The 12082-nt window shown below is 33.1% G+C and overlaps 1 protein-coding gene across 1 annotated transcript; it reads right to left on the bottom strand.

Annotated features, from left to right (window-relative positions):
• Positions 1-3788: 3788 nt before the first annotated feature.
• On the bottom strand, positions 3789-5738 carry LOC132611538 (uncharacterized). The gene is made up of 5 exons (XM_060325961.1): positions 5571-5738; positions 5102-5460; positions 4727-4958; positions 4503-4621; positions 3789-4407 (listed from the first exon to the last, which is right to left on the bottom strand). The coding sequence occupies exons 1-5, from the start codon at positions 5736-5738 to the stop codon at positions 3789-3791; spliced, it is 1497 nt and encodes a 498-aa protein (XP_060181944.1).
• Positions 5739-12082: the final 6344 nt, after the last annotated feature.

The following is a 12082-nucleotide window of genomic DNA, read 5'->3' as shown; positions in this document are numbered from 1 at the left end:
TACCACCTTATACCCTAGCAAAGTATAGGGGCTCTGCTAGTCCGGCGAGGTACCAGACTCCACGTACCCATGTGGTGATATTATATTGTCGGTTTATGAAATGCTCGCCCAACTTACCATGTTTTACTCATGTTATATATATATATATATATATATATATATATATATATATATATATATATATATATATATATATATCCATGCTCATGCTCATGTTCATGTCCAGTTTCAGTTCTTATCATGTTATCCCATGTCCCATGTTATTTCATTCAGTTGCTTTACATACCAGTACATTCAATGTGCTGACGTCCCCTTTCTATTGCCTGGGGGCCTGCATTTCACGAGCAGGTATTGATTTACAGGACGACACCTCTACTCAGTAGGACAGCATTTGTATCAGCTTATTAGTGAGCCACATCTCATTCGAGGTTTAGTCAACTTTTTATTTTATGATTAGTTATGCATCTAAGGTACGCTGGGGGCATTGTCCCAGTAAGTATGTTTTCCAGTCAGACTCATGATAGAGGTTTCATAGACTAGACAAGTCAGTTATGTTATGTCAGACTTTCAGAGTCGTATAGCCATTTTTGGCTCATTCATGTTATTTCCGCACTCATGTTTAAACAAGTATTTTTTATTAAGTATTATGAGTTATTACGTTTTATAAAGGCTCATCATGCATTCACGTTATATTTCGCTCATGTTATGCCTCGTGATGATTCAGGAAGGCATGTGGTTCGCTCGGTCACATGCAGTAAGGCACTGAGTGTCGTGTTTCGCCAAGGCCATGGTTCGGGGCATGACATGAGGTAAGCTTAAGATTTCATTGCCTGCTTGCCAGTTTTAAGCCATACAAGGATTTGTGTAGCTTGTAAACCTTAGACTCCCCCTGGCTAGCAAAGCCTTGTGGCAAGGTCATGTACACCTCTTCTATAAGCCCCCCCCCCCCCCCCCCCCCCCAACCCCCCAAAACAAAAAAGCATTATAGACATCCATTTGTCACAAAGGCTAAGATTGTTGAGTAGCCAAAGCAATTACACATCTAACAGTGACCATTTTCACAACTGAGAGGTAAATTGATGCTTTTATATAGTAGAAAAATAGAATTATAATAAAGTATTTCTATCTACTTTTTAAAAGAGTTGGTAATATAAAGTATAAAATGTCTTTTTTTTTGCCCTTAAATAAAAAAGTGGACCAAAGGACGGACGACGATCTTGCTTATAAATCGGATCTTCTATATAGTGGTAAAGTAATATATATATATATATTATGTTCAAAACATGATTAATATAACATTATAGTTTGTGCTCCGTATCCAAAACTTTATTATATTAGTGTTTGCTATGAATACAAAGTTGGCAAAAATTTATTAATACTTTTTAAAAGAGAAGATTTATTTAAAAGGAAACTATTTTCCTCTCTTTGAGATAAAACAATAGCAATATTTAAGCATCAGTTGATACTTTGAATTCTAATTCGATTAATTTAAAGGTGTAAAATATTCTATTGTTAATATATGTAGATTGGGCCTAAACAATACCTATTATTTTTTGGGCAAAGGGGCAAATATACCCCTCAACTATAGGATATGGAGCAAATATACCCTCCGTTAAAAAAAAGGAGGATTTATGCCCTCGTCGTTAATGAAAAGGGGCATATATACCCCTCAACTATAGGATATGGAGCAAATACACCCCTCGTTACAAAATTGGTGCAAATATACCCCTGTCGTTTTAAAATGGTGCAAATATACCCCTGTCGTTTAAAATGGTGCAAATATACCCTTTTCACCGACGGATTTTTTTTTTTTAAAATTAGGTTATTTTTTAATTAAAAAATATCACGTGACTTTAAAAAAAAGTCTACCCATTTTTTTGTGTAGACATATTTTTCTAAGGCCACATAGTAATTTTTTCTTTTGATAGGTGGAGTCTGTTCGTTTAAAAAAAATAAGTCTACTCATTTTTTTAAAAGAACCAGACCTTACCCATCAAAAACAAAATTACTATATGGCCTTAGAAAAGTATGTTTACGCAAAAAAATGGGTAGACTTTTTTTTTAAAGTCAGGTGATATTTTTTAATTAAAAAATAACCTAATTTTTTTTAAAAAAAAATCCGTCGGTGAAAAGGGTAGATTTATTTTTTTTAAGTCACGGAGATATTTTTTTTAAATGAACAGACCCCACCTATAAAAAAAAATTACTATGTGGCCTTAGAAAAGTATGTCTACGCAAAAAAGCGGGTAGATTTTTTTTAAAGTCACGTGATATTTTTTAATTAAAAAATAACCTAATTTTTTTAAAAAAAAAAATCCGTCGGTGAAAAGGGTAGATTTATTTTTTTAAGTCACGGAGTTATTTTTTTTAAATGAACAGACCCCACCTATAAAAAAAATTACTATGTGGCCTTAGAAAAGTATGTCTACGCAAAAAAGCGGGTAGATTTTTTTTAAAGTCACGTGATATTTTTTAATTAAAAAATAACCTAAATATTTTTTTTAAAAAAATCTGTCAGTGAAAAGGGTAGACTTATTTTTTTTAAAGTCACGGAGATATTTTTTTTAAACGAACAAACCCCACCTATAAAAAAAATTACTATGTGGCCTTAGAAAAGTATGTCTACACAAACAAATGGGTAGACTTTTTTTTTAAAGTCACGTGATATTTTTTAATTAAAAAATAACCTAAATATTTTTTTTTAAAATCCGTCAGTGAAAAGGGTAGACTTATTTTTTTAAAAAAATGGGTAGACTTATGTTTTTTAAAGTCACAGAGATATTTTTTTAAAACGAACAGACCCCGCCTATCAAAAGAAAAAATTACTATGTGGCCTTAGAAAAGTATGTCTACACAAAAAAATGGGTAGACTTTTTTTTAAAGTCACGTGATATTTTTAATTAAAAAATAACCTAATTTTAAAAAAAAAAAATCGTCGGTGAAAAGGGTATATTTGCACCATTTTAAAACGACAGGGGTATATTTGCACCATTTTAAAACAACAGGGGTATATTTGCACTAATTTTGTAACGAGGGGTATATTTGCTCCATATCCTATAGTTGAGGGGTATATATGCCCCTTTTCATTAACGGCGAGGGCATAAATTCTCCTTTTTTTTAACGGAGGGTATATTTGCTCCATATCCTATAGTTGAGGGGTATATTTGCCCCTTTGCCCTTATTTTTTTATCAAATTTTGATTTGGATAATTCTAATTCAAATTATTATATTAATTTTACATGTTTAAAATGAAACAAAGTAGAAATTTGATTTTCTATTTAAATGAAGAACTACTATTTTTTAATTTTTTGGTAAATATTTTTGGTTTAGCTCATTTTACTTGTCATGTTGTCTTTTGCAAGGTTTTTTAAGGAAACATCAATTATAATTATAATTTCACTAATTTACCTTATTAATTATTTGATCTCCATTTAATATTATTTTTTATTTTATGACATTAATCTCTTTTCACATTTATCAAAGTAAGGAAAAAAATGAAAAAGCAATTAAATTCTATTATTTTAAAATATAAGTTTTTTTTTTTTGGTCGAAAATGGAAATTTTATTCAACCAAGTGGAGCTTTGTACATCCGCTAGTTCATATAAACTCTAGAACTAGACCTTATGACTCTGATAAAAGCATTTCTAGTCTAAGGGGCTGCATACATCAACTACCTCTAGACTGGATAACTATTTAACTTATCCAATACTTGCTTTCATTTTCCTTGCTGATTGCCTTTAACATGTAACTGGACAACTATTTCCTTCAATCTATCTCTACTGGGCCTTTAAGTAGTTTGGAATCTCCTGGCATTTCTTTCCAACCAAACATGATAGATAGTCGCATTGAATAGGAATCTAAGAATTTCAGCTTTAGGTCGTGCACTCTTAACTCTTTGGCTCAACCATGCTATCTCTATATACCAGCTAGTAGAATGCCTAGTAATACCCAACCATCTAAGCAGTGCACTCCATATGTTGCTGCAGTATCTGCAGTCGAAGAAAAAATGGGCTAGTGTTTCCTTTGTGCCTAAGTCGCATAGTACACAATGTTTGGCTACTTGAATACCCCATTTGGCTAGTCTGTCTACAGTGGCCAGCCTGTGTTGAATGGCTAGCCAAGTGATGAATTGTTGTCTAGGAATTATTCCATTTCCCATAGTGATGCTTTTCCATTGTACCTTTGGGCATTGGGGAAGGAATGATTGGTAAGCCAATTTGATGTTGAACTTGCCGTTCTGACAGAATTTAGTTAACTCTGTAAGTATGTCATCCGTGTCAAACCAATCTCTTGCATCAATTATTTTCCTCACAATCCAACTTGCCTGTTTAGGCCGCAGCATTGCATCAATACTTTGAGCTTTGATGTAAAATGAATGAATCCACTGCACCCGCAAAGTCTTTTTCCTAGCAGCAATTGCCACAATAGTTTACAGATCGCTGCTTTGTTCTATTGATACACATCGATTATATTTAATCCTCCAGCACCCCTTGGCAGGTACAATCTTTCCCAAGCGACAAGTGCTTTCCTCCATAGCTCAGCAGCTCCAGTCCACAGAAATGTTCTACAGACACTTGTAACTAGTTCAGTAATCTTTTTAAGCAATAGGAAAACTTGGGCCTAGTAGGTTTGCATTTCAAAGAGGACACTCTTGATGAATTGTAGTCTACCACTATAAGAGAGCATTTTTGTGGTCCACTTAATTCTAGCTATCATTTTTTCCACCAGGGGCATACACTGCTGAATGCTGAGTTTCTTGGAAGACAGAGGAACTCCCAAGTATCTAAATGGTATCTCCCCTACAACAAACTCCATGTCATTGATGATCTGATCTTTGAACATTTGGGACACCCCTGCTAAGTAGATGGAGCTTTTCTCCAAGTTAGCATGCAAGCCTGACACTTGAGAGAAATGTGTGAAGGCCTGTAGCATCAACTGTATGGACCCATGGTCAGCCCTGCAGCATAAGATTAGATCATCAGCAAACTAAATGTGTACTACTTGCATTCTTTCACATCTGGGTGGTAATTAAAGTTGGGATTGTGTTTGAGCCGTTTAAAAGATTTGTTGAGATATTCCATGGCCAAGACAAACAAGTACGGTGACATAAGGTCACCTTGTCTCAATCCTTTCTTAGCTTGAAACTGAGGAGTAAGACCACCATTTAGTATTAGGGAGTACTGGACTATTGTGACACATTCCATTATGAGTGAGACAATCTTGATAGGAAAGCCAAACTCATGAAGGACCATTTGCAAAAAGCTCCACTCCACAGAATCATAGGCTTTCCGGATGTCTATCTTGATTAAGCACCTGGGTGATACATTCTTATAGGAGTAACTTTTGACAATTTCATGAGCAACTACCACATTATCAAGTATACTCCTACCCTCAATAAATGCAGACTGAGAAGGTCCTACTATGCTATCAACTACTAGTTTGAGTCTGGTAGTCAACACCTTTGCAATGAGCTTATATATTGTGGTACAGCATGCTATTGGTCGAAACTCATTTACATAAGTGGGATTTGCAACTTTAGGGACCAGTGTGACTGTTGTTGTGTTGATACTTTTGAGTAATTTCCCAGTGGTGAAGAACTAAGTACAGCCGCTGTTATGTCCTCACTAATCACCTCCCAATAATGTTGAAAAAATTCTGCTGGGAATCCATCTATTCCCGGTGACTTAGCTGATGGCAGGCCCTTGAGTGCACTGGTTACTTCTTCCTTAGTAAACATAACAAATAAATAACATGGCGGAATAACAAATACAACAGTTCAATATCTAGATTACATCTCAGGCTAATATAAAAAAAAAATTGTATGGTTTGGCTACTTAACCTTTGAAGAAAAGCAATAATATGGGGTCCATGTTTTTTGCTATACAATAATTTCATTTGCTCCCACTAATAAGTTGATATGCATGTGGCAATAAATCTATCATTATTGATTTAATGAGATACTTTGGAAATTACATGAATATTTTTTGATTTTTTAATATGGGATGCACTTTTTTTTTTTACATTGTTTATTTTTTTAATATGGGATTCATTTTTTTTTATATTGTTTAATTTTGTTAATATGGGGTCCACTTTTTTTATTTTTCCGTGAGTTTGGAAATGGTAGGTTCCACTTTTTTAAAAAAAATTGGTTGGTGTTTAGTATGGGGCCCGCACTTTTTTTTTAATGGACGGACAACGAAGCATGGGTCTAAACTCATGCTTCTATATAGTTAAAATTCATTTTCTCCCACTAATGAGTTGATACGCATGTGGCGATAAATCCATCATTATTGATTTAATGAGATACTTTGAAAATTACATGAATATTGTTTGATTTTTTAATATGGGATGCACTTTTTTTTTTTACATTGTTTATTTTTTTAATATGGGATTCACTTTTTTTTATATATTATTTGATTTTGTTAATATGGAATCCACTTTTTTTATTTTTCCGTGAGTTTGGAGATGGTGGGTTCCACTTTTTTTTTTTAAATATTGATTGGTGGTTAGTATGTGGCCACACTTTTTTTTTATATGGACGGACAACGAAGCATGGGTCTAAACCCATGCTTCTTGGAGATGGTGGATTCCACTTTTTTTTTTCAAATATTGGTTGGTGTTTAGTATGGAGCCCACACTTTTTTTTTAATGAACGGATGACGAAGCATGGGTTACATTTTTTTGCGCGGATTGCCCTTCGTTTGGGGTGGTCTTTAAATTTTGCCCCTCAAATTTGTGGTCTTTAAATTTTGCCCTTCATATTTGTGGTCTTTAAATTTTGCCCTTTGCTTGGAAAGATGGGCGAATACATGAAGTTCTGGGTTCGAACCCTCGCTCAGGCATAAAATAAAAAAATAATTTCGCAAGGCAGGACTGGGGGAGTGTATGCCGGATCCGGCATAACTAAAAGTCTGCCCCTCAAGGCAAAGTCTGCCCCCTCCGGCAGACTTTTAGTTATGTTTAACTAAAAGTCTTCTGGAGGAGCATACAAAATTTAAACTTTGCCTTATAAGGCAAACTTTTAGTTATGCCTTAAGGAAAACTTACGCCTTATGGGGCATACTTTTAGTTATGTTTTATGGGCACACTTTTAGTTAAGGCATTACTAAAGGTTTACCTTGAAAAGTTAAAAAAAAAATACATATATATGCTTCAAGGAAAAGTTTGCCCATAAGGCATAAGTATGCCCCCATCGGCATAAGTTTGGTAATTCTTTAACAAGTTTATGCCGATGGGGGCATACTTTTAATGGGCAAACTTTTATGCTGGATCCGGCATAAACTTGTGAAGGAATTATCAAAGTTATGCCGGAACCGGCATACTTATGCCAAGTCTGCCCATAAGGCATAAGTATGCCGGGTCCGGCATAACTTTGCTAATTCCTTCACAAGTGTATGCCGATGGGGGCATAGCGAAATTTAAACTCTGCCTTGCAATTTTTTTAAAAAAATTTTGACTGTGTGGGGGTTCGAACCTGAAACCCATGAGATTTAGCGAAGGGCAAAATTTAAAGATTTCAAATATGAGGGGCAAAATTTAAAGACCACCCCAAAAGAATTGCCCGTTAAAATATCATAACATCCCTTCGTATGAACTTAATTAATTAACACATATGAGACACAATGCCAAAGAAGAAATTAGAAAAGCGTAGGCCATCTGCCTTTGAAGATGATACATCCATTCTTCCAGGTGATATCCTTTTTTGCATCCTTAGTAGGCTTCCAGTTAAATCTTTATTACGTTTTCAATCCGTTTCTAAGCCATGGAGAGTTATAATATCCAACACAGAATTCAAGAAATCTCAGAGCGAACAATCCAAAGCATTGGGATAGGAATTTTTTTTACAAAGGACTGATCAATTCGAGGTTAGAGGCCTGAAAAATTCCGAATTAATTGTGATGGAAAATCAACGAATTCCTCTAAAGGGATTCCAACGTGCTCAAGTCTTCTGCTCGTGTGATGGCTTGGTTCTTTTAAAGAACCCTCGCGCCTACAAAAAATTCATTCTGTGGAATCCATCTACGAGAGAACACTGAATTCTTAGATGTCCTCATTCGAATGCGACATCTGTAATAGTACTTCCAACTGCTTGTGGGTTGTGCTATGATTCTAGACTCGATGACTACACGGTTATTATAATAATAATAATAATAATAATGACTGACTATTACAATTTGTTGTTTTATGTTGTCTACTCTTTGAATAACAATTCCTGGACACAGAAAACAATCTTACCTTTCCAGCAGAAACATATTATTTATGCTATCCGCGGATTAGGACTGAAGGTTGCGTATTTTGGTCTTTGCGTGATCAGACATTCGTCTCATATGTAGGTCCAACTAATAGTACAATCATATATTTTGATTTCAAGTCAAATGAAGTGAAAAAGTTTCAAACGCCAAATTTTGTAGGTGAGAACAGGATCTTTATATTGGGAACTTTGAGAAGCTTATGTGGTGGCAAAGGACAGAGTAATGAATCGGAAGTATGGATCATGGAACAAGATGGAAGATGGAAATGGTTAATGAACATACGCACCTTGCCCAATATTTCTCAAAGATTTGTACAAGTCATGAAGTTTTTATGTTGCACCAAAAATGGCGAAGTTGTCTTTCAAGGAAATGACTATCAACTTCACATCTATAATCCTAAACGACAACAATCTGTTATAGTACGTGATAAGAATGTGCCTACTCCCACAGCTTCAGTATGTTTGGATAGTTCATATTTTTCGACACCCAATGTCAAGCGCAAGAGGAAGCAAAGATCCTTGTAACCAGTAGTGGAGCCGAAATTATTCTAGTATATAAGGGAATTCCAAAAAAAAAAAAATTGCACGACATTCACGTCTTTATGTCAAAGGGGTTCATACTGACACTCCTTCTTTGATTGTGACTCCGCCACTGCTTCTAACAATAGAAAGGTCAAGACTTTCGAGAAAATATTGGTGGTACAAAAACTCTGAAAGCATAGGCAACAAACAACGATGGCGTCTATATTTCTATCTCAAGTCAGTTGAGTGTGAGGATTTATCGACATTAATTCCTTTACACGGGGGTGCGACTTGATTTTTGTTCTTGCATCTTTTTTTTTTTTTTTTTTAGAGTATCTTTTATTTACGCGTTTTCGAATTTTGATATAGTATCTTCCACAGACCTAATGACTAGAATTCTCAATAAAAAGGTTCGGCCTTACCAGTCATTAGACATACATAGATATACAACTATTGCGGAAAATTGTGTGAGGGTTTTTTTATTTCGCACATTGATAAACCAAAGTTTGTGGATAGTGGCTTATAAAGTGTTGATGTGATGATTAATAGAATGTTTTTGTCCAATTTATGATTTTGCGTTAACCTCGAATGTTTACGCTCGTTGGTGTTGATTGATACACAAAATAAAAATTGTCGTTTAATGAAGCAAAAGCGCTGGTGGAGATATTTAAAAGAAAACGACATATTAATTGCCTTTACTGAGAAAAATTATTGATCCTTGTTCTTATTTGTTCCAAGTATCTTTTTTTATTTACGATTTTTCATAATTTCGTTACGGTATCTACTAGACACCAAAAAACAATAATTCTTCACACAAAAAAAGTGCGGTGGTGTTACATATATTTTGCAAGGTAAATATGCATCAGATCAATTTTCTTTTTACTAATTTCATTCTTCTATTCAATGTCTTATATTTCTCCCACCATCCCATTTTGAGACTTTTGAAATCTAAAACAAGCTATAGATATCGATGTAATTATATATAAATCATCTCATCACAGTTAATTTTTTTTTTTTAAGTTAAATTGTTTCTAAATATAAAAAGGTGTTGTTATTTCTGAAACGACCTCAAAAGTAAAGTGTGTCGTAAATTGAGACAAGGGAGTATCATTTTATTCTGATAATCATCATGTCATAGCCAGCTTGCTCACATCTTGTCTAATTCCGCGGGGTACCTGCTACCTCCCATTAACACGTGTATCAGATACTTTGTCCACCAATACTTAAACATATGAAAAGAAATCACCTACTGTCTATTTGGAAAGCCACCTGGTAATTGGAATTGGTGTAATTACTAGCTAGTAATTACACAGTATTGTAATTACACAGTATTGTAATTACAATGACTTGTTTGTTTATCATAATGTAATTACAGTGTAATGACAAGCGTGCTGTCTGGTTGCACAAGTGTAATTACATAGTTAGTTTGATTTAAAAATAAAACTTAATTATAAAAAAATCAAAATTAATATTTAAAAGATATGTGCCTTTATAAATGATATTAAATTAGCTATTTAATAACACATTGTTTCTTGAAAATATATTAATTAATAATCATATATTTGTAACTAATATTGTAAAAAATAGTTGATATATAATTTCAAATTAATAATATTTTAATTTTAATTGATTATAAAACTTAAAAGCATACTCTTTTTGTGAGAACATCATGGGATTGGATGTTTGATAAAAAAAAAATTTATACATATAATGCCACAACATTATTCGAATGTTTAACGAAAATTCTATCAATTGTAAGTGAAAAATAAACAACAAGTAATGTGAAATAACAATTCAATAGTACTAAAGCAAATATATTAAAGTCGAAAATATAACCTAAATTCAAAATCCAAAAGAAAAAAATTTAACATAATACTCTTATGTCAAATTCCACCATTACATAAGTAAGTCCAACGTAACATAAGTAAATACTCCTATAATTCAAAAGAAAGGGAAAATATAAGTGTATAGCCACATTCACAACAAAATTCTACTTTAATAACGTCACTCATTATATGTCAAGTTTGTTAATGACTCATTCTTTCTAATATTAAGAGATGTAGTTTCAAAAATTAGAATAATAATACGGTTATGCTAAATGAATAAAATAAAATAAAATACGAGCAATTACATGGAACGACAAGAAGTAAAGGTTGGGAATGAAAAGAAAGGAAATGAAATATAAATAATATAAAAATAAAATATATTTTTAAAAAATAAAAATAATTATAAAGTAAAAATAAAAAATTAATTAATTAATAGAAATAAAAAAATAAATTAGAAAAGTAAAGAAATTAAATTAAAATAAAAAATAAATTAAATAATATAAATTAAATTAAAATTAAAAAGAAAAGAATTAAAATAAAATAACACTCAATTCTCAGCCAATAAACTAAAAAGTAACTCTGTACTTACAGGGTGTAATTACACTCAATTCTCAGCCCTCCTTGAGAATTGGAGAGTGTAATTACACCCTCTCAATTACACCGAATTCCCACCTAACTATGTAATTACGTGGTCAAACAAACAGGCCAAACTGTGTAATTACACCCAATTACATCCAATTCCAATTACCTGGATGGCTTTCCAAACAGGCCCCTAGTGCTTTTACTCTAGTAATTAAAACCTAAGCCCTCATGCTTCTCAACCAACTTCATTGATGACCACACCCTTTTTAAAACACACCCAAAACTCTGAATATTTTTGTTCCTACCAATTGTCACTAAAAAGGGAGATTGGAGAAGAGAACCCTCAAGACCCCATTTCCTGACATTGAGAGTAGTAAGACATGTTGAAATCAGTTTGGCGGAGACAGTCTTCAACAAGTGTAGTTGTTTTTTTTATTTTTCATTTTTGTTATAACCGTAAAATAATTATTTATTCATGTTAACATCACTTTTAATTCCTCAATTTTTGTAAATCTTAATTACTTTATTTTTGACTATTTATAAATTTATCATAATTATTTAACTGCTCCAATACATAATTATTCATACTTTATGTTAAACATATATTGTTGCTTCATATTTTTTGACAATAATAAATTCAAAAAATAAAAAAGAAGGAAAACAAAGGAATGAAAAAGAGCCAATGAAAATTGCCGCCTAGAATATTCTTCCTGGTCTTTCTCTAACAACAGCGCGTGATCACAAGACTCACATTTTTCATTGTTTTTAAAATCCACCTGCACATTGATATACAATTTGGCCATTTTCACACTCTACTCACGTCACTTTCATCAATATTTTGCTTGTTCTCCACTTTACAACAAAAAACACAACAAAAGGGAATCGGAAAAGGGCCAAATA

This window comes from Lycium barbarum, chromosome 9 (assembly GCF_019175385.1).
Source record: "Lycium barbarum isolate Lr01 chromosome 9, ASM1917538v2, whole genome shotgun sequence".
Classification (NCBI taxonomy): Eukaryota; Viridiplantae; Streptophyta; class Magnoliopsida; order Solanales; family Solanaceae; genus Lycium; species Lycium barbarum.
This window is presented reverse-complemented; position numbering and strand designations above follow the sequence as displayed.

Excerpts from the sequence above, each read along its gene's own strand:
- LOC132611538 (XM_060325961.1), bottom strand. The coding sequence starts at position 5,738 with ATGTTTACTAAGGAAGAAGTAACCAGTGCACTCAAGGGCCTGCCATCA. Across the intron at positions 4,959-5,101 it reads CAAGGTGACCTTATGTCACC|GGCTGACCATGGGTCCATAC; the intron begins GTACTTGTTTGT and ends CTTATGCTGCAG. Across the intron at positions 4,622-4,726 it reads TTCAGCAGTGTATGCCCCTG|GCCCAAGTTTTCCTATTGCT; the intron begins GTGGAAAAAATG and ends CAAACCTACTAG.